The 22,654-nt window shown below is 36.0% G+C and overlaps 2 protein-coding genes across 2 annotated transcripts; one reads left to right on the top strand and one right to left on the bottom strand.

The window, feature by feature from the left end:
* Window positions 1-1,069: 1,069 nt before the first annotated feature.
* Window positions 1,070-1,975, bottom strand: LOC130461334 (putative F-box protein At1g33530). The gene has a single exon (XM_056829395.1). It carries the CDS (start codon window positions 1,973-1,975, stop codon window positions 1,070-1,072), a length of 906 nt encoding a protein of 301 aa, XP_056685373.1.
* Window positions 1,976-17,616: 15,641 nt separating this feature from the next.
* Window positions 17,617-20,441, top strand: LOC110804629 (probable E3 ubiquitin-protein ligase RHG1A). The gene is made up of 6 exons (XM_022010228.2): window positions 17,617-18,004; window positions 18,108-18,206; window positions 19,327-19,383; window positions 19,501-19,617; window positions 19,741-19,839; window positions 19,954-20,441. Exons 1-6 carry the CDS (start codon window positions 17,651-17,653, stop codon window positions 20,089-20,091), a joined length of 864 nt encoding a protein of 287 aa, XP_021865920.2. The 5' UTR covers window positions 17,617-17,650; the 3' UTR covers window positions 20,092-20,441.
* Window positions 20,442-22,654: the final 2,213 nt, after the last annotated feature.

The following is a 22,654-nucleotide window of genomic DNA, read 5'->3' as shown; positions in this document are numbered from 1 at the left end:
ACACAAATAATTAGACACGTATGTACTCCCTCCGTCCCGGAATACTTGACCTGTTTTCCTTATCGGGTCGTCCCTTAATACTTGACCTGTTTCTAAAAATGGAAATATTCTAACAATATTATATTATTTCTCACTCCATCCCTATTAACCCACCCACCCCTACTCCATACAAAAACTAATTAAAAATTCAACCCCTACTCTCCCCCAACCCCACCCCTTTACACATTTCCCACTAACTACATTAAAATAATACCCCACTATCAACTACTACCTATTAAATTAAATAAGTCAATTCAAGTCTCTTAAACTCTGTGCCGGTCAAACCGGATCGAGTATTCCGGGACGGAGAGAGTAACTTCATATTACCCAATTCTTCTGCATACGTACGGTTAATAAACTACACTACCATTAACGTTTTCGCCTATTGATTAACATTGAAAATACTACTTTCTCTGTTCTTTTTTATATGACACAATTATTTGGGCACGTTTGCCAATGCACGATTTCAAACATTAATATCTTCAATTACGGATAAGAAAAAATTATAAAAAGTTGATATTTAAAAAATACTTATTAAGACTAATCTAATAAGACCCCAAAAACTCAGATGGAGGAAGTATTTTATATACGACTTTTCTTTGTTGCCCTTATAGCTCATTTGCAACTCCAGAAATAACAAAAATAAAAAACCTCTACGCACAAATAAAGAGAAAATAATACAGTAAACTAATAGTGCATGCAACGTTAAAAAATATACTATGAAAATTTCCAATTTCAAGTAAAATCAAATACAAAAAGGAGAAACGAGACTTTGAACATAGCTACCCACATTGGTAATACGTCCGGCACTCTTATAAGGTGCACAATATTCATTGCTACAGTGAATAATTAAAGGAGGATCTTGACGTGCATCAATAACAATAATATTTTCCATTTCCGTATCATTTTCTTCCATCACCACAACTCTACCGTTCCCCGTTATTCCCAACAACTGATGAAAAGTTTCCATGTACCTCAAATTTCCATTTTTCCTAAAGCAAAAATTCCAGCAATTTCTATAATCAAACGTTCATGTCACAATGTTAAAAGGCTCCCTATAGCCTAACATTTCTTGCTGACAAAGACACAATTTATTGTCTTCTGTTACCCCAATTAATGTAAGTTGTGAAAATCTAACATCTTCGGTTTGAATTAGATTCGATAGTATTTCAAATGTTTCAGTGACTAAATCAAATTTGAGGATGATTGAATCAACCACCCAATGTAATGCTTCATTCAATACAACTGGATCCACTACCCGAGGACTAAACCCTCTAGTATTGTTGTAACCTCGGATGAGAACTCCAGGTAGAACCTTTACCGTATTTATATCTAATTTCCTCCATTCATCATTCCGTAATGAGTATACATGAATTGTAATACGAGTACTATCAGACCCATACCCGATTACCAGTAAGATTTTGTAGTCATTAGTAGAAGAAACAAAACCAAACCCGCATTTCAAAACCCTATAATATCCAGGTTTTATCGGAGGGGATTTGATACACCTGCAAATGTTGGTCGCAATATTCCATAGATAAATATTTCTTGTTTTCTTATTGTCAAAAGCATAAATGCATAAGAGTCCCTGACATGATCCAAGCGGATAAAAGAAACCATCTTCCAACACTAATTTTGAAGGTAATCCTACGAATTTACCTTTGATATCGGTAGTGTTACCGTACGGATTAAGACTTATACTCAGAGAGAACAATGTTTTATCGGATCGAACCATCAGAAAAGACGAAAAGTTGTGCATTGTAAGGCGTGAATGGGCTATGGTAAATTTGTGGTTGGTGATTATAGATTTCCAAGACTTGCATACTGATTTGAATCGAAGAAGCGATTTCACAGGCAATTGCAATAAAATATCGTGGATCAGATCATCGGGTAGTATGCAACCTTGAGATGACGTCGAAGAATGCGATGAAGCCATATTGCTCAAAGGTTTTAGGGTTTTAGGGTTTTAGACTTTTAGGGTTTTAGGGTTTTAGAAGGGAAGTTAGGAGATGAGGCCAATTTATAATAATGGGAGTAATATATTCACTCCTTCAATTAAATAAAATAAATAAATTGGCATTTGGGGATTACGTTACTTTTATGCCCTGCCATGGTGTAATGTTGTAACTCTTTTAAAGACTCACTATAAGAATCCGCGTTTTTACCAACCAATCTGTATTATGTACTTTCAATCCTTTATGTTGCTGGTCAATGTGAATGAGTAATCAATTATCAAATTATTGGCATAATAGTTTTGGATTATTTTCAGTAACTATATTGTTTTAATTAAAGTTAGCAAATTATAGAACATATAAGGTGCACTCGGGTGCATTGTGTACCCTCTCACATTTTCCTCTTACACGTGAGGAGAAAATACGAGAGGGAGCACCCATGGGCATAATAATTCCATTTTTTAACCTATTAAAGAAAGAAGTAATCTAGTGTGTCTCGTTCGTCTGTCGAATAAGAGTATCAATCTATGGCCATTGCTACTGTGATTCAAAAGGTTGAAGTTGTTGTTGTTCTCCCTTGAGGTCAGACACTCAAGTCGAAAAAAAACCTCACAAAAATTTTGAAAAAATAAAAATAAAGACTAAGAATGTAATATTACCTTTTTATCTTAATCATGACTTTAAGTGGTCAAATTCGACCATGAAAACTCTAGATCTGAAGTTTTCATGGTTGATTTAGACCATTAAAAACTCAAATTCACCCATGAAAATGTGAGGAAGAAATAGGAGGAGAGTCTCTACCTTCCATCTCTTAGTCCCAATATCCCCGGGAACCTTCCGTCACGGCCTACTCACCCAGCTTAAAAGAACTGGATGCCTCTCGCCGAATAGTGACCACCTCCTCCTGGGTCTCTTGCACCTTCTTCTTGAGGGCGTCCAACTTCTTTGAAAAATTGACAACTCGTGTGGAGACGTCCGTGTACTCAGATCTGAGAGTAGTTATCCTATCCTCATGCTCCTTGAGCTTATCCTCGTAGTCCTTGGCGTTAGCCTCCGAAAGGCGTAGAGCGAACGCCTGGGCGTTGATAGTCACTTGCATATCTGTCCGGATCTCCTCAGCCTTGTGTTCAGCATACTTCTCGTGGTTCTCTATTGCATCCTTATGCTTGAGAAGATCAAGGTGCAAGTCCCCGCGGTACCGCCTAGCCTTTGCAAACCTGATAAACAACTACATTGATAGAACTATTAGTATGGAGTCAGGAAAACGAATATTAAATAGAATAATTGGAAACTCACGTCCAACACAAGAGACTGCATGACCCCAAAGTAGGTGTCCTCTATTCCAGGAAGAAACTCCACAAACTCCATGGGGATTGAGGCATACACGGAGGAAATAACTTTATCCTTCTCCGCCGAGGTAAATCCACCGGAAGGCGAGATCTCTGCAATCTCAGCCTCCCTCACCCTCTGGGAATCAAATCCACCTGTGCAAAAGTACGAAACTTTAGACGCCTACATTTAGCCCGAAGCGGTGTGTTCAATGATGAAACCAAACACTGCTTGACTAAGCTTTCCTAAACATGCGACGAACAATCTGTGACTCACTGACAATCCCAAAAACCATATTTCCATTTTTAGTTACTACTATTTAAAGTAACTGCTATACTTAGCCGCTGCCCAGAATGGTAACCATACAAGATAAGTTTTTAAGTTATTGCATTGCATTACAATTAATCCTTGATGAAAATATAAGAGTTGCATTCCAACCAATATCCTTAAAAGAGATAAAACCGTGAGTAAGATACAAGATTCAGTTAAAATCGGATAAAACGGGAAAAGTGGAAGTAAAACACCAACGCTAGATATTTCTAGAGCTAAGAACACATGCGCCACAAACATTCCAGTGCACCAAAGCCAGCACCCGGATATTTTGGCACTACAGTTTGGTTCTCACCCAATCATGACAAAGATAAAGTTTTAAACAGCTGTCAATGACTCATCGCAAATCAGATCTAGCGTTTCCTTTGCTAGCGCTAGAATATAATAGGCTCCTGATCAGAGTGCTAGAATATTCTGGCGCTGTTGGTTGTGTTTCAGTGAACTTCTATCTCTTCCAACATCTATCTTATTCTGGCTTGTTACACTATAAATTAAATAAACCCTCTGAAATCCGGAAAACAACACACAATCCCCGGATAATACCCCTAAGCTTGAGTATTGACCGAAACTTCTCTCTTCCCGTATTTGCGACCGTCTGCCGTATTAACACACTGTTAAGCAGACTTTGCCCGCACGGCCGCTCGATTCAGTCCAAATACTTCCGAAGTTTTGACCAAATCCTAGCCTAAACACACGATTCTCTGGAAGAATCTCACCCCATAATCAGTCAGTTACCAGGAAGTTCGAAAGCTAAAAGGAAAGCTAGCAAAGTCAACTGGTTATTGTTCTTGAGAACCGCAGTATAGCCTACGCTATACTATAACCTGAAATATATATTTTTACCGCTTTCATCACCATATAAATCTTTTCACCATCACGCTTAAATAAGATAATATCTGGACAAACCTGTTTATTGCTAAGCACCTTGAATCAATCAAAATTAAAAGCATTATTTTGACATTGTTTAGTTAATTACTTGTGCATTAAAATCAACTCAGATTAGTAATGTAACACAACGCATGTCCCTTTCGCCGTCACGTTGAACTAGCAAGGACCCCCGCATGGGCTAATTCTAGGCACTCCCCGTATTAGTAAACGTCCCCTGAACTCCCAATCTCTACTCCGATGGATGTACGTTGAGTGATCTCCATAACAGGGATCACAAGGGAACCTATGTCTGTTGTAAATCAAATATGTTTGCACTCCATGCATATCACGATAGTCAAAATTTTTCAATTTTCTTCAATGTAGTTCTAAAACTGATTGGCGACTCCTAAAGACTAGTAAAAAGAGGCTAACGCCCACAATTAGTTCCTATATTTACCTAATATGATTTCCACATCTAGAGGGGAAAGTCATTCTGGTACTTTTCTTGATTCCTGTCCCGTTTTTTTTGGCCCCTCAAAGTGCGACTCCACTAGGGACAATACTGAAATAATTTGTGCAAGTAGTGCGTCGATGAAGAAGCCGTATAGAAGAAATCGAACGCTACGCCACAGTTATTTCCTTATTAAGTTGAGGCAACCTGAATATTCAATGTAACGAATGATCGCGACAGAACTGCATACCTAATTTTGGCTTCCTTGGCATGTTTCATCTCGAAAGTTGGGAATAAGGACACCTATCATCCCGGGGGGGGGGGGGGGCACGTGCTTTGGATGTTGTCCACTTGACATGTTCACAATGTAGCACATCCACCCAAATCAAACCGTTTATCTCTATGTCCATTCACGATATATGCCACTCCAGCACATATCAGATAGGCTTTGATAAAACTCGTCATGAACCTGGCTACTCTAACAAGGGCCTGTTGGGGAATCGACGATAGGTTTGGTAAAATTTTGACACCCAGCCTATTATACCTTAGAGACTAGAATAAAACTAAATGCGCATCTATATCTGAATCCATGCTCGTTGTTAGTTTCGTGTAGAAATCTTATGTGCTATGTGAAACTAACCAACCAGACATCTAGTTTAAGGTCAACAACACTGACAAAATCCAAAAATGCTTCAAAACGTTGAAATAAACAAATAAAGCTACGAATCAAAAATCGGAATTGCAAAATTCCGCAGCAAGGGTAACAAAGCCAGAAAATAGTGGTGCTACCCTAGGCAGCGCTACAATTTTCCAAAGCGCGTTGTTAAAGCGCCAGAATATTGTAACGCCTTCTATGAGGAAACGAATAAGCAAATATGGCCAGCGCCAGAAAATAACCAACGCTGGCCAAGCAAGCACTAGAAATTTCAAGCATTGCATGCAACGCGCTATTATATTCCAGCGCGCGCTCTGCTTATTTCTCGCATTTAAGTCAGTAATTTAGACGCCTAAAGTTAAAGTCGAAAAATAGGAATACGCCCACAATTAGTATTTAATCTAAATGTCTTTAATGTTATTGTAAATAACTTAATACGAATACTACAAAGTAGACCTGATCAAAAGGCGGGCCGGGTCGGGCCAAGGACAAAAAATCCAGTTCATTATGTTGGGCCGGGCCGGGCCAAGCTTCGGGCTAATTTTTTTGCCCAAAACCCGCTATTTCGGGCTAAAAACAGCGGGCTTTTCTAGCCAATTCGGGCCGAGCCAAATTTATAACTAAATTTGTCGTTTTACGTTGCCCAAAGGCCGCAATTTTTTTTAAAAGTTCGGGTCGGGTCGACCCGTCCCGAAGATCGGGCCGAAATATTCTTCCCAAAACCCGGTATTTTCGGGCCGGGCCATCGGGTCAGGCCCATGTTGATCACCTCTACTACAAAGTAAAATTATAAATGTGGAGTCAACACGTGCATAACACGTGCTTCTGACTAATTTTACAAAATAAGGAAACATAGCACTGCTTGACAAATCTAACAGATTCATATTTAGCCTCAAAGGAAACAAATCATATTCAAAATGCTTTCTAAACAAATTGTATTTACTTCAAAGGAAACAAATTATATTCAAACTGCTAAAACTAAGTACGTTGTTTTCTTCACCAGAATACCAATTCTTACATGGATTTGATCCACGCTAAATTTATAGATAATGCCTAAAAAAAGTCAACAAATTTCTTCTATTTATTTTGACACGTTTATTAGGGTTATTACGGGAAAAAATATAAAAAATTGATGTAGTTAATACGAGTTGTGCTTAAATAATGTGATTTTAAGTCAAAGTTCACTTTTAAACAAAAAAAAGTTGATTCAAAAAATGGTTATTGTATCTAAGAAAATTGGCGTTTAATTTATTATAGTCACTATGTGATCAATAAAGGTCATTATGTATGTAAATGATTTCTAGAAAAAATTATTGGTTTTGGATCCACACTAATATTATTGTGGATCAGGTACACTCAAGAATAATCATCATTGGAAAAAAGTCGTTCAATACTTTTAACCTATGATAATGTCTTAAACTCTATATTTAACACACCTATTGAGAATTACAACAAAAAGTCTTGTAGCCACACACTAGGTGTACAATAAATTTATTATATACTGAAGTAACTTTTACCCAACTTTTTGTAACTTTCAACATGTTTTGATTAACTTTTGTTTGTATGGATAAACATTTTAAATTGCAACATAGTTAATTTTATACATTACTAGATTAGATCCCGTGCATGCACGGGTATTCTAAAATTATGTGACTAATTTTTTGTAATATATGACTGAAATATTTCTCTTCCTAAAGTTGTTGCATAATTAATAAAATCTTGAATGTACTCATTTAATCATGGAAAATTTGGTAATATTAATCCAACATTTGGCCGGTTTTCTTTGATTAATCCCACCTACGACATATTTTTTAATAATCCCACATTTACTACCCAACGACTTTTATTAGGCTTAAGTGACCGATAATCGGTGAAAAAGTCATCGAGATGGTGATGAATTGATGATGATGACTGAATATATCGAGAGAGAGTACTGCCACGTAGGGACATATTACCTCCTACAATAGGTTTATGACGTGTTTGGCCCAATAAAAGTCGTTGGGTAGTAAAGGTAGGATTATTAAAAAATATGTCGTAGGTGGGCTTAATTAAAGAAAATTGGCCAAAGGTTGGATTAATATTACTAAATTTTCCTTTAATCATCTAATACGGATTATGCAATTTCCGTCCTACTACGAATTACATAATTTATATGCTTCATATATATGCTAATTTGACCAAAATAATGAAGATTTGACCAAAATATTGAGTAAATATCATTTCCATTATCAATATAACGATTTGAATAAAATATTACCCAAATTATTTTTAGAAAATTGATCTCAACCTAGGTGACATTTCTTTCCTTGCTCGATCTAATAGCCACTGTCGGTGTTCGTCGGTAAAGGTAACTTTTAGGGTTAGGGTTTTAGTTGGAATCGAAATCACTAGTTTCTGGATTTGTGGTCTCTGTTGAAGTTTTTGTGTAGTTCCTTGTTGTATAGGGTTCTTGGCTTGTGTTCCCAAGCCCTTCTAATCGTCGTCGTCTTGTTTGTGTCGGACCACCCCGATCTGGACGGTAAAGGTTTTCACCGTCGTCTTGTAGTGTCGACCTACCCCGACCGTTACGGTAAAGGTAAAGGTTAGTTTAGGGTTTTAGTTTTGGGTTTGATTAGCCATGTCCCGCACCTCTGCTTTGGCTTGTGTTGGTTTACCTTGGTATTGTAAATTAAACCTCTTGGTATCAATTATGTTCTGTTTTTTAAAGTTCATTTTGTTATTAAGCAGGATCTTTGTTTTTTCCATTGTGGTGAGTCTTTATGGGGTTGCTTCATGGTGTGTTAGTTATCAAAAGTGGGTTTTGGTTTTTATTGTCCAGTTGTGGATGCGATTGGAGGATGAAGGAGTTGTGTTGGGTTTTGGTTATGGGTTGTTGGTAAGTGGGTTGGGAGTTGCAAGGGGAATTAAAGGGTCTTTGTTGGTTGAAGTTGATGGTGTTTCTTGTTTGTGTGGTAGATGTTCAAATTGGGTTTTATGGTCTGTGTCTGCATTTGCTTCCGATTACTCAAATCGAAAGATGAGTGGGGAACTAACCTGGTTTAGTTCCCATATTAGCTTAGCGATGGCTTGTTCTGTTGCTTTGAAAATCTGTTATCCGAAGGCAGCTACCCAAATGAATTTTTTGGGGGGTTTATAGCTTGTCAACCAAGAGTGTATCCAAATTTCAGGGTACCGAGTTACATGTAATTGTGACTCTGTTTGAGCAATCAGACTGTGACAATTTGTTCATTCCACTACTTCCTCTGTCCTTACTCTTTAGTGAAAGCTGCATCCTCTTTTTCGCTATTCCTCAAGGACTTTTGGTTTTAGGAAACTCGGTTTGTTGGTTTTCTAGGTGGTTCCTTCTAAAGGTGTTTGAGGGAACGTTTAAGCAATCTCGGTTCGTGGAATACGAAGATTCTTAGTTTTTATGTTTTATGTTGTCGGGTTATAAGAGGTTTAATCCTAGTATGGTATGTAAAGGTCACTAATGACCTTAGTTTTTTAGTTCGTAGTTGTAATATGTAACCTCTAGATTTATTTATGCAAATTCCGCTTATGTCAAAAAAAAAAAAATTGTATGAGTACCTTGTTTTTTATGAATAGGTGCTTGTGTAGATTAAAAGAAAACGGAGGGTGTATAAGCAAACTCCTAGATGGAAACAAATTTAAAAGTTTCAATTTTACCTTTAAAAATATATATGGAAATAAATCAAAAATGGAAATAAATCAAAATATAGGATACATGATGTAGTTACAAAAACAATAATGCTTTTATATTAGTTTACTTTAGTTACAAATAGATTAGGTGTGTGGGTAATGATAAATTGGAGTTTATCAACTATTTATAAACATGAATTTCACTCATGCATCTAAAAAACACAAACTCTGAAGCTCTCTAAATTTGAACCCTATTGAACCATCACTTATATATCACAGGTTAGTCAGTCCAATTACGTACGCAGGTTATCGCTTGAGCCACTTCCAAGCATTTCGCAGTTGTCCAAATCACATACAAGGTGAGTTCCTCACCAACTCCACCAACTTGTGTTGGTTACCGTGGTAATTATTTGGATGATTGTGTTTTGTAGTTATACTTGTACATTTGCTTTGGATGATGGTGTCATTTCATAATATACTCACATGTTTTATGCTTTATTTATTTCCTATATATACACCTCTTATTCTGATTTTTAGAATTGGATTGAAGAATACAAGTTTTCATTGATCGATCTCTCTTATACATATACATAATTTGCAGTTACTAGCTCTAATATTGTTTGCTCGTTGGTTTCTTATAATTACAATACCATCGTGTAAGAAACGAAAACTCGTCCTATCTTAGGAGACAATTGTTCAAAAACCTTAGTCATCGTAGAAGGAGCAAAATTGTCTTGTTGAAATAGCGTGATTTCGTTGTGCACGAAATTGTTTGTTATGCATCTTATCGATTTATAAGGTATGTATTGCTTACTTTATATAAACACTCAAAATTCTATATACTGATAACTCCACATACATGTTGATAGAGCGAGAATGTAACACTTAACAACCACCAGAGCTTTAGTAGGTATCAGAGTTGGGCACTTATCAAACCATGTAGGCCGGTCGACGTGATAGGCTAGCATGCCTTGTGCTCTTACGGGCCGTGCATGGAAGGTGTCAAGGAAATTTATTTGTGTCGGGAAAATTCTTTGGCCTTTTCCATAACAGAGCCTGTTGCATGACCTCTCCATATTCCGTGTTAGGGATCCCCTTAATAATTTTAAGAACTTTTTTTGTGAATTGGTTAAAAAATAAGAGGCTGCCTCTTGCCAGATTTCTAAAATAATATCTATGCACTCATAGCGTGTCTCTCATGCCATGTCGGGCCAATTGCGTCGGGCTCAAACATCATGCTTTATTTTAATTTTTTTGTGAACAATTTTCTTTTTTATTTCTTCTTATATGATGCCTTATTTGGATTCACTAATAAATGTATTCTATATATTTTGTAAATAAAATATTAGTATTTCTCAGTAGCGGAGTACCCAACCAGATCCGTTAAAAAAAATCATAACAAGAATCTATTGTAACGAGTATCCTAATTAATTACTCGGAAATAATAACATCTTTTCCGTTCTAGTTCTATAATTAATAGTTTTGATTTCGGTTAAAAAATTTTAAGATTTTTTTTTACTTTTCAAAATAATTTGGAAATAAATCAACAGCATATAAGTACGATTAAGATATGTTGCATTTACCGTGCTTGAAGAAATCAAATGTTTAAAAGTAACTAACTTGAATTATGGAGACATAGGTTCGTGGGTGATTATAAAATAACGCAAATCAATTTTACGTAAAATGTTTTTACTCATTTGGGGAAAAATAATTAAAAGCTCTCTCAATTGGGTTAGTCTTTTTTTTTTTGACAAAGAGTTCATTCAACGAAAAAGGATTACAACTTAAACAAGTAAATGAAAACCAAATGAAATACAACTAACCGCAAACTTAAACAAACAAGAGCTTTGACTACAACAAAAGGCTGATGAAGAGAACACCACATCCCGCGCATTGAACCAGCGAGATACAACACACATACCCTTACCTGCTGATTATCAACAACCTTAAAATACCTCCAAAAGAGAAACCAGGAGAAAGGAGAGACAAGTGAGATCGGATAATTAGGAGCATAATGATGAATCCATACAGCACTGATGACGGAAGACGCTGCCAGCCAGAACCTACTTCATAACTTGATTGCCACACCACATAGAACAAGTACTTACACTTGCCATCCCAAGGTTCTAACGAAGAGCAAACATCTTGGGATCTTTGGCCACGATTTACATTCCATAGTAACTCACAACGGGGATTCTCATGATTAGGAGAAAGTCGTACCGGCAAGAAGGAACTTGCTTGCCTCAGCTGAAGCTGAGGAGCCTCCTTCAAGATTTGATTTAAAAGGACAGCCGGACTAGCTGTCATCAGACACACAATGGTCGAACTAGCCATCACCAGACACAAGGTTGAAGAGCTTCCATTACTTTGCAACCAAACCCATTCCACCATAGCAATCAAAAATGAAGAAAGAACACCCACAACTAAAGCAGACCACTTAACTTGCACACTGCCTTGAGAGTCCTTAATTGGATCTCCATTAACTCCTTCCATCATCCTGCAACAAACATTCCATACACCACAAACCATTGGTGGCACACAACAGAGGAACCAAAATTCCATATTTGGAACCTGCATCATACACATCATACACATCCTACTCCACCCCTTAACCCTACAACTAAAAACCCCCTTCAAGCTTTCCCTCATCAAGAGAGGCAAACCCACCGAAAAACCCAATACCTTACATGACAACCAAAGCAGGAACACCAAAGGGCTAACACAACAACAACAAGAAAACCCCAAAACTTCACACCTAACCCAGCCCACGAGAAGCCAAAGCAAAAGGACAAACAACAAACTATTAATTAAACAAACAAACAAGCTAGAAGAAGCAAAACAAACCACTAAGTCGCCGAAGGAGAACAGAGGGACCAAAGAACCTCTGATCGGGACGGAGCCAACATCCAAAGAATCCCCTTGCAGACCGAACTACCACATAAAGGAACCAAAGCAGACGCATAGGCAGACCACCGCCCAAAAACTAATCAAACCGGCAGTGAGAGAACTTGATAAACCGGTGGAACCCAGCGAAATACTCCTAAAAACACCCAATTGACACCCCATCCAAAGGAGGCTATCTACAAACCCAAAAGAAACGACGAAACAGAACGACCGCCGCGAAAGGGAGGTGAAACCAGGTACGAAACCCTCGAGAATACCGCTCGACCAAATAAAGCACAAAAGACGAAAGACAGTAGATAAACTAACGAAAACAGAGATCCCTCAACGACGATGGCAGTCAATCGCCAATCGCCGGCGAGGGAAAGAGATTTATAGCGGTGGGAGGCGGTGGATCTAGAGAGATGGGAGAGAAACTGAACTATTGGTTTAAATTGGTGTTCTTTTCAATTGGGTTAGTTAATTTCATCAAGGAGAACTTTGGACTTCTGGGACTAAGGGGTGAAGAAAATTTGAAGGTACTTAGGCCCTGTTCTTTAACGCTGAATGTAACAGAACTGAAATGAACTTAACTTACCTTAACTGAATATTACTAAATGGGAATAAATAATATAATAAATTAGTAATTAATATCATAGACCATAGTCATAAGGAAATTTTGTGAAACACTACCTTTAAGTTTGGTGGTTTTGTGAATTGCTACATTTTAAAAAGAAAATTATATTTTACTACCTTATAAATTTGGTTTGTTAAACTAACACTACAATTTGACGTTTTCCGTTAATGTTTTCCGTCAAATTCGATCAATTGATTTTAGGGATTTGGGTATTTTGAGGTGAAGAGCAGCTTACAATCTGCCATGGATGTGAGGAGAGAGAAATTAAAAGTGAAGGCCAAGGGAAAGGAGGAGAGAAAAGGACAGCCATGGTGCTGCCATTGAAGATCCAAAGAAAAGAGTAAAATGAAAAAAAAGGAAAAATATATAAATTTTTTAATGTTAACGGAAAACTTAACGGAATGGACGGAAAATGCTAGTTAAGGGCATTTGATGACATTGTTTTAAACCTCGTGGGTATTTGGTGCATTAAGGCAAACTTCGGGGTCATTTCATGAAAAATCCTGAATTAAATGGTGAATTGAAATCGAATGTGGAAGATGACGTGGAAGAGGTGTTGAACCTGTAATATATATATATATATATATATATATGGAGAATTTGTAATTATTAATCCAACCTCTGCCCGATTTTCTATAATTAAGCCTACCTATGCGATATTTCTAAATAATCCAACCTTTGACCCAACTACTATTATTAAGCCTAACAAGTTACTAACCTGCTATAGGCGGTATTCACCCTTACGTGGCATATAAAAATTATAATATTTTTTTCCCCCTTATTTTCTTTAATCGCTATTTTAATTTTCGTTCCTCTCTCCTCTGCGATTTTCTGCTTCATCTCTGCACTCCTCTCCATTATTTCTCTTCTACCTCTTCTCCACCATTGTCGATCCCTCATACGGTCATACCTCTCCATTCGAAGTTCATTAAAAATAATCAGCAATTGTGCGCTATGGCTGGGGTAAAGCAATTGCCTGTTGGATCTGGATCTTCTTCAAATTCAAGATTTTTTTCTTTCTAAATTTTCAACAAGACCACAATAACCAACATCCCACAACATAAAAAAAAACTATATTATTGCAATAGCTCGGGTTTTTACGAACTGACCATCAAGGAAGCCCAAAATTCTAAATTTACCAAAAAAGGAACAAAAACGCTAAGGTTCGTAAGTTCACCTTCAATTGTACGATTTTGGAGACGAAATTTGAATGTGCGTGGATAAAGTCACCTATTTCCACAAGAAAATCGTTGATGATGTCATGAACCAGTACAATTGTGGTTGAAGCAGCAGTAATGGAGGAGAGAGGAATTGAAACACCGTGCAGAGAAGAGAAGGGTTAAGGGTTTTTTGAAAAAAAAAATGAAATCCTTGTTTAGGTGGCAAATGATGATGACGTGTCCAATATTTTAGGAGGGAAACCAATTTTAGGTTGTCAACGTTTTTAACGTTGACTTTGTAGCAGGTAACCGGTCATCTAGGCTTAATAATAGTAGTTGGGTCATAAAGGTTGGATTATTTAGAAATATCGCATAGGTAGGCTTAATTAAAGAAAATCGGGCAAATGTTGGATTAATAATTACAAATTTTCCTTGACTTTGTAGCAGGTAACCGGTCATCCAAGCTTAATAATAGTAGTTGGGTCATAAAGGTTGGATTATTTAGGAATATCGCATAGGTAGGCTTAATTAAAGAAACCTGGGCAAAGGTTGGATTAATAATTACAAATTTTCATATATATATATATATATATATATATATATATATATATATATATATATATAAACAAACAACAAAGGAAAAAATCGAAAAATAAAATAAAATACGGATAAAAGATGAAAGTGACACGTGTCATCTAATCATATGCGCGTGGATGAAGTCACCTATTTCCACAATTCGAAATATGATTTTTCTCTTTTAAGTACTAGGTATAGATTGTTCTTTATTTTATTATTATTTATTATACTTCGTTTCCATTTTCTTAATGCCTGTTTGCGGCTTGTGTTTGTTTTGTTTTTGCAGTTTGTTCTGCTTGTTTTTGTGGCCTGATTGGCTTGTATTGCTTCCATGAAGTTTTGTACACATTTTTTGGTATTCAATAAAATCCTATTTTACCAAAATAAAAATAAAAATATCATATAACATTGCATAGCTAAAAGAATAAGTCATTAATGGTTAACTCATGAAGTCACATTGCTCTAAATAAAACAGAGGACTCTTTTTTTAATAAATTAACAAAATAAACATATAAATAAAAAAAATTAGAAATAAAGAAAAAAAATCAGGAGGTTCTTCAATCATTTTAGTTTCCATGAATGGTCATCCAAGAAAAGAAATTTAAAATTCAACATTACTCTTAAAAAAACAGAGGATTTTTTTATAAATAATAAAATAAACATAGAAATAAAAAATTGGAAAATTTGGTAATATTAATCCAACCTTTGGCCGGTTTTCTTTTATTAATCCCACCTACGACATATTTTTTAATAATCCCACCTTTACTACCCAACGACTTTTATTGGGCTTAAGTGACCGATAACTGGTGAAAAAATCATCGAGATGGTGATGAATTGATGATGATGACTGAATACATCTAGAGAGAGTACTTCCACGTAGGGATATATTACCGGCGACAATAGGTTTATGACGTGTTGGGCCCAATAAAAGACGTTGGGTGGTAAAGGTGGGATTATTAAAAAATATGTCGTAAGTGGGCTTAATAAAAGAAAATCGGCAAAAGGTTGGATTAATATTACCAAATTTTCCTAAAAAATTAGAAAGAAAGAAAAAAAATCAGAAAGTTCTTCAATCATCTTAGTTTCCATGAATGGTCATCCAAGAAAAGAAGGGTTTGATTTCTTACTTTTCAAAATCTGAGGAAATCAAAGTTTATGGAATTAATTTATTTTTCTTATGGTAATGTATGCTAGCAAATATCAAGTTGCCTTTCAACCATTTTCATACTTTTGACTATAAATCTACCCTTTCTTCTCAACAAAGAGGTACTGATCAATTATATTGCTTTTTGTAACTCATTCGCGCCAATAAAAAAAAAACAAGACAAAATATAAACAAACAAAGAACATTGGTATTTGCACGGGAACACAGGGTAAAATCTCACTCTTTTTCTTGCTAATTAGCATTATATTCTTTGTTTTTTTATAAAATACCCGATGGTTCTTGTTATGACATAAATTTTGTTTTATTAATTGGATGTTTCGCTTCGTTTTTACTAATTTTGGTGGAAAACTGAGTTATATTATGATTTGGAACATTTTGTTAAATAGTACTCCACGTAGTATATATGCTTTTATACGAGTACGATTATACACATGACATTGTTTTTATCAGTATTTTTCACTAATAATATTTTCGTGACCAAGCAATGCCTTTGCCTAGCCTTCTAACCAAAAGATTAGAGGTTCAATTTTCACTAGGGGCCCTTGATCAGGGAGGGTTCCCCTTACTATTCCCACTCTCAAAATAATTGACTTGTGCGGGAATCTGATCGAGTACGACACTTAATCTTACCTTCCAAAATAAAATAAAAAATGACAATTTTCATTTTTGTTTGTGTGTAGGCACCTTGAAGTCAAATTTGTTAAAAGGGACACTTGATTCCAAATGGAAAAACCACCAACAACATCTGACGATTCTTTGGAAAAGACTCCGAGTATGATCGATAACAACAATAACAACGTCGTTCAAAATCACAGTGAGATTCCAGCAAGATCACAAATACTTTGTTCAGAATCAAGATTGAAATATTATTATAACCTATTCATGTCCATTGTTGATAATAATAACTCTCTTTATGGACTCAACAATGCTGAAAATTCTAACGCCTTAAGTCCTGCTGCCGCTGGGTCGACTGTAAACCTGCAGCCTCGTGTTCGAAGTTACAACACTATGAATAGCTTAATGGGGGACAATATTGCTTCCAGCTCTCACATAATTGCGGAAAATATCGAGGGAAGCTGCGTTAAGAAATTCCGTTTATCGAATGGTCAGAATGGAGAGATTCCTTCTCCAAATCAATCAAATGTAAGACTACTTAACTACCACATTTCATAATAATGATCACGAACTATGTCACTTGGACACGTACTTAACGTATCCATGTTATATAATATACCTGAGTCCGATTAACATAGATTCTGAACCAGTTATCTCTTACTATCTCCATTTTAAACTGATTTTTACATTATGGTTTATACTATTTTTCGATATGAAAATTTACTACTACGTGTAGTATATATTATCTTTCTTATCATGAGCAAATCTAATAGATGGCTAAATAATTTTATACATATTAGCCTTGAATTCTACATCAGCTTTTTAAGCTATACAATTTTCACCTATTTGTTGCTATGTTGGTTGGCTATTTCTCCTTTATTATTTTTTATATTTTTTTTTACGTGTTTTCAGAAGTATGTGTCATGCCATATTTTTCAAGTTAATTAGTCAAACAAAACTAATTTAGGAAATGTGCAACAATGATCTAACTAATAACTTAATTAACATTTTTAATATTTGCAAGATAGTCCATTTTCTCAACTATTGGAGTTACGTTGCTCTAACATTTACAACTTTTCACTCACTTTTATCCATTTTTTTCGATCTTACACTCGCCCACAATTTTATATCTTTACTTTTACTTTATCCTTAATATTTGTGCAAATAGTACTATAAAAATTATTATGAAACAGAGTTATATTAGTAATTAACACTCACTCCTACTGTATTTTTTCTGTAGCACGTTTATTCGCTTGTCCATATCTTAATTTAGTTAGGATGTTGTTGAAAACTTATTGCAGGGAATTGTTTATAAGGATGATGGTACGAATCCCGGAAATTTACAGTACCATTCAATGGCTGGTGAATCTTCATCATCTGTCGAAAATAATAATGGTAAATCTAACGGCTTAAGTTCTTCTGCCCTAGCTGGGTTGAGTGTAAACGAGACTCCTAATCCTACACCAACACCAACACCAACACCTATTGATCAAGGAATTACAAATACAATGAGTTCATTGGGGAAATATTCTATGGTTGGTGAATCTTCGTCTTCCACCGGAAATCTCACATCTCCGCCAGTGGGAGGAGGGATCAAGTATTTAGGAACGTTACTCCCGATTGAATCCCTCGAGCTTATTCCTGTCAAGAATAATGGACAAAGGGGTCGACCTAGCTTATCTGCATTTCCACATCCTGATTCTACCCAGGTTTATTTATTATCTTCGATCAGAAAAAGTTTATTGTAATTTCCTTATTCCAAAACTTTATGCTTCTGGATCGCTCATGAAACTTATTTCGTTTTGTTATCAGGGAAGACATTTTCTGATGATGATGAAGCTTAAAGCCATGCATTATGCTGCAATGGCTCCTCAAGCGACTCCTTCGTTACTCGCCGCTATGGAATCTGAGGTAAATAAAATAACCAAATGCTTTTACATTATTACTAGTTTTTGGGTCCCGAGTACGAGCGGGTTATTTCATGTATTATGATTATGACTTTCTATGAAATTTATGATTGATTTGATTAAGTTTTCTTATGTATGTATTCTATGTTGAAAAGGTAACATGTAATTTAGTATAGCCCAATGGTTAAGTATAACTGTATATATGTATGGCAATGACATATAATGAAACTTTTTAGTAGAGTGCAGCGTGGCGGATAGACCGTAATATAAACACATTTTTTAATATATAATATAGATAGCAGGGTAACTTCGAGAAATCTAGTGCTTTTGTTGGGGTGCGAATGAGATACAAGGGATATACAAATTACAAATGGGGCGAGAGATTCGAACTTGAAACCTATTGTATACAGATAGACTTGTCAAATGGGTTAGTCGGATCAGGTTATAAAAAAAACTTTTGGGTTTGTGTTAATTTGGATAAGCCACTTTCAAGTTCGGGTTTACAAATGCTTGTTCAAGATCTACAACTTTGGGGTTTGGGTCGACCCAGCGGGTTTAAATTTTTTAAAATGTGTATTATAGTTTCATTAATTTTGGGCTGGGTCGACCCAACAAGCTAAAGATTTTAAATCACATTTTATAGTTTCATTTATTTGGGTAATAAATATACAATTATGCGCACAAATTAACAAATTTTCATATTATTTAATCAAATTCAACAATAAAATGCATTATAATTCAAATCAAAATTATGTTACACACAACATAGTAACAACAATTTATTTGTTTGTTGTGCTTAAAGTTATTCATAATCTCATTTATTCCCATAAATACAACAAGTTTCAAATGGTTGAGTCAAAAACGGATTCAGTCGGATTTTGACCAATTACGTTTTCGATTGTTCAGAGTCGGATAAAATCGGGTTACAGGTCATAAAATCTTGTTTAAAAACCCATTTTGTTGGGTTCAGATTTAGAATTGGGTAAATTTTAATAAATCTTTATACACAAGCCATCAACATTAACCACTAGACTAATACCTCATTGATGTAAACATAGTTATTTCTTCGGTGAATTATAATGTTAAATTGTTAATCATTTTCTTATTTTTTGGACGACATACAGTTGCGTTCGCAGATGTTTCAATACAACACATTCGCTAATGCCAGTCCACCTGCTCAGGTTTTTCATCCTTAAATAATCCACTCTTAATTCCTAATTCTCACCTATACATATTTTATTCCTTTCTTCCAAAATTTATGCGTTTGCTTAAATTATTACCCCTTTCTTTCTAACCAGAATGAAGAAGTTGCCAATGGTGATAGCGAGGAGGATGAAGATGACGATGAAGACGACGACGACTATGATGATGAGTCCGAATATGACTCCGATGCAGAGTTTGATGCGTGGCTTGCCGTACGTAAATAAAAAAAATTATTCCATGTTATTGCAATACACCTTTTTGTTTTTGGAAAATAATCAAACGATTTTTTTGATTCGAGTAATTAAATTTGAGGATATATGTGTTGTTTCACACAGGAGCATGGTGCACTAAATGAAGCACAAATTGACCAAGCTTTGAGAACTGAGAAGTACAAGGCTATAAGTGGAGCTAGTAGTAGTTGCCCTATATGCATGGTATATATTATTTACCCATCTTTTTTATAAAGTTTTTTTTTTTTCATTTTCTTGGGTCTTACGTAGTATAATATTATGGAACTTCGCTAATTAATATTTTAAACTCGATCACAGGAGGTATACGAGGAAGATGATGACGTTGGTATTATGGACTGTGATCATAATCACAAGTTCCATAGAAAATGCATAAAACCGTGGCTGATGGAGCAGAACACATGCCCGATGTGCAGAATGGTTGGCCTTGTTCTTTGAAGCATATATATATGGCCTATGCCCTATGCAAATGCAATGCTTTCAATCTCTAGTTATCCTTTTTGTATGCGATGTAGTTTAAGACCTCTGAATAATTTCGATGAAATTCGTTCTCGCCACATTTATAGGGAAGCCAATCGCGCAGCTGACTATGTTGCCGCCTTAGGTCATCGCATACAGACGCACTAAGAAATTGACTCATACATAAATAGTGAATTTTCTTATTTTATATCTTTAGATAAGTTAGGATATAGTATTGAGAGAAGACTATCCTAATTTTTAACGTATCTACATATAAAAAAAAAAAAAAAAATGTAGTTTAAGACCTAATGGACCTGTAATTTCTTGGGCGTGAAACATTATTATGGATGGATTATTTTCAACATTTCTTCTTAAGTTTCTGTTGACTTTGTATATTGCTAACAGGCTAAAAACGTAATTACAAACTGTTATCAATCTTTCGTCCACTATACGCAATTAATTGTGCAATCAACCTCGAAATTTTTGGTGTTTAAACGTTATTCAACCAGTTTCTTATTTTGTAATAATGTAAATTGTTGAAAACTGGATCAAAGATCACACATGAACACATAAGTTTTGGACCTCTTGCACTGACTGCCAGAGAGAGGTTTTAGGATTCATCAGCAATGATCAAATTACAATCTGAGAATAGTATTTTTAGGTAGTCTTATTACTCTCTCCGTCCCTTAATACTCGCACCGGTTTGATCGGCACGGACACTACAAGAAATTGTACTATTAACGACGGGAAATCCCGTCGCGAAAGGCCAATAATCGTTGATTAACGACGGGATTTCCTGTCGCGAACCCGTCATAAAAGGGGGCCGTCGTTAATAGAAATCCCATCGTAAATCCGTCGTAAACCCGTCGTAAAAGACATTTGCGACGGTTATTCCCGTCATTGTTTGGTTGTTAGCCCCGTCGCAAAAGCCTTTTGCGACGGGATTTTTGACCCGTCGTAATTAGGTTGTCGTTAAAGATACAAATTCTTGTAGTGGGAGTTTAACACATTTGAATTGACTTATTAATTTAATGGGTGTTTGTTGATAGTGTGGTATTTTTTTAATATAGTTAGTGGGAAATGTGTAAGGAGTGGGGGGTGGTGAGTAGGAATGGCAATGGGTAGGGTCTAGCAATACCGGACCGGGACCCTAATTTTTTGACCTATACCCATACCCTACCCTTACCCTATAGGGTCTAGAATTACAAGACCCTTACCCGGACCCTATGGGTCCAGTAGGGTATGGGTAGGGTCTAGGGTCCGGAGCGGGTCCGTATTGCCTATTTTTTCTATAACCTTTTTCAATTTTTTTTATATCCAACCATATGTAATGCACAAAAAAAATACAAGACAAACGATTAATTTGACATTTTAAAACAAATAAATCCTAGTGCCCCAAATCATCCTTGTATTCCCTTAAACATATTACAATTTAATGTACTAAGGTCACGAATTAAAAAAAATCTCAGGTTCTCAAGTACACAATGTCAATGTTAGAGGTTTTTTTGACTAGTGAGTGGTAGTGTTGGATAGTTGTTAGAGGAGTAAATGTGATTTTGTGGATTTCCTTAAGGTTTTATGTTATTTTTATATTTCTTTAATGAAATTTGAACGGGTTTAGTTTATGAAATTTGAACGGGTTTAGTTTAGTCTGGATAGGGTATGGATTTTAAGGGTCTATGGGTAGGGTCTGGGTAGGGTAAGGGTCTGAAAAAGTTGGACCCTTACCCTACCCTATTCGATACATCATATACCCATACCCTACCCTTACCCTATAGGGTCTAGAAAATTAAGACCCATACCCTAATTTTAGGGTAGGGTCTGACAGGGTCAGGGTAGGGTCCTGGACCCGTTGCCATCTCTAGTGGTGAGTGAGGGGTGTTGATTTTTAAATGATTTTCTGTAGGGAATAGGGGTGTAGGTGGGGTAGTAGGTAAGTGTGAGAAATAATATAATATAGGTAAACATTTCCATTTATAAAAGCGGTGCAAGTATTAAGGGACGACCGGAAAAGGAAAGCGGTGCAAGTATTAAAGGACAGAGGGAGTACAACGCAATAATAAATTATATATACTACTGATGGCATTTCTGGCATAGCCAATCAGAGTACAGCAAGTTAAGCACTGGCTAATCACAAGGCTCTAACAATCAGTGCAATAATCTAGGTGGCATAGGCTATAAGACAAGTGGCAGAATTTTGTCATATGGGATGTACTGTGTGTGCTAGTCCAGCTTTATAATGCTGTGTCTGCACTCCTGTAGGATCAATTGTAGTATTACCAACACCCCCCTCAAGTAAGGAGTGGCAGGTGTAACTCCTAGCTTGGATAAGAGCTCATTGAATTGTGGTGAGGGCAAAGCTTTGGTGAATACATCTGCCAGTGGAGACTTAGTGGGCAAGTAGGTGAGTTTGCAGAAGACCTTCAAGAACCTTGTGTCTTGTAAAATGACAGTCAATCTCTATGTGTTTTGTTCTCTCATGGAACACTAGATTCTTAGCTATATAAATAGCAGATTGGTTGTCACAATGCAAAGACACTAG

This window comes from Spinacia oleracea, chromosome 5, assembly GCF_020520425.1.
Source record: "Spinacia oleracea cultivar Varoflay chromosome 5, BTI_SOV_V1, whole genome shotgun sequence".
NCBI classification, from domain to species: Eukaryota; Viridiplantae; Streptophyta; class Magnoliopsida; order Caryophyllales; family Amaranthaceae; genus Spinacia; species Spinacia oleracea.
The sequence above is the reverse complement of the archived record's forward strand: the minus strand, read 5'-3'. Positions and strand labels throughout refer to the sequence as shown.

Coding starts and splice junctions, on each gene's coding strand:
- LOC130461334 (XM_056829395.1), bottom strand. CDS start 1,975: ATGGCTTCATCGCATTCTTCGACGTCATCTCAAGGTTGCATACTACCC.
- LOC110804629 (XM_022010228.2), top strand. CDS start 17,651: ATGGCTGGTGAATCTTCATCATCTGTCGAAAATAATAATGGTAAATCT. Junction 18,005..18,107: donor CACATCCTGATTCTACCCAG/GTTTATTTATTA, acceptor TTTTGTTATCAG/GGAAGACATTTTCTGATGAT. Junction 19,840..19,953: donor GTAGTTGCCCTATATGCATG/GTATATATTATT, acceptor ACTCGATCACAG/GAGGTATACGAGGAAGATGA.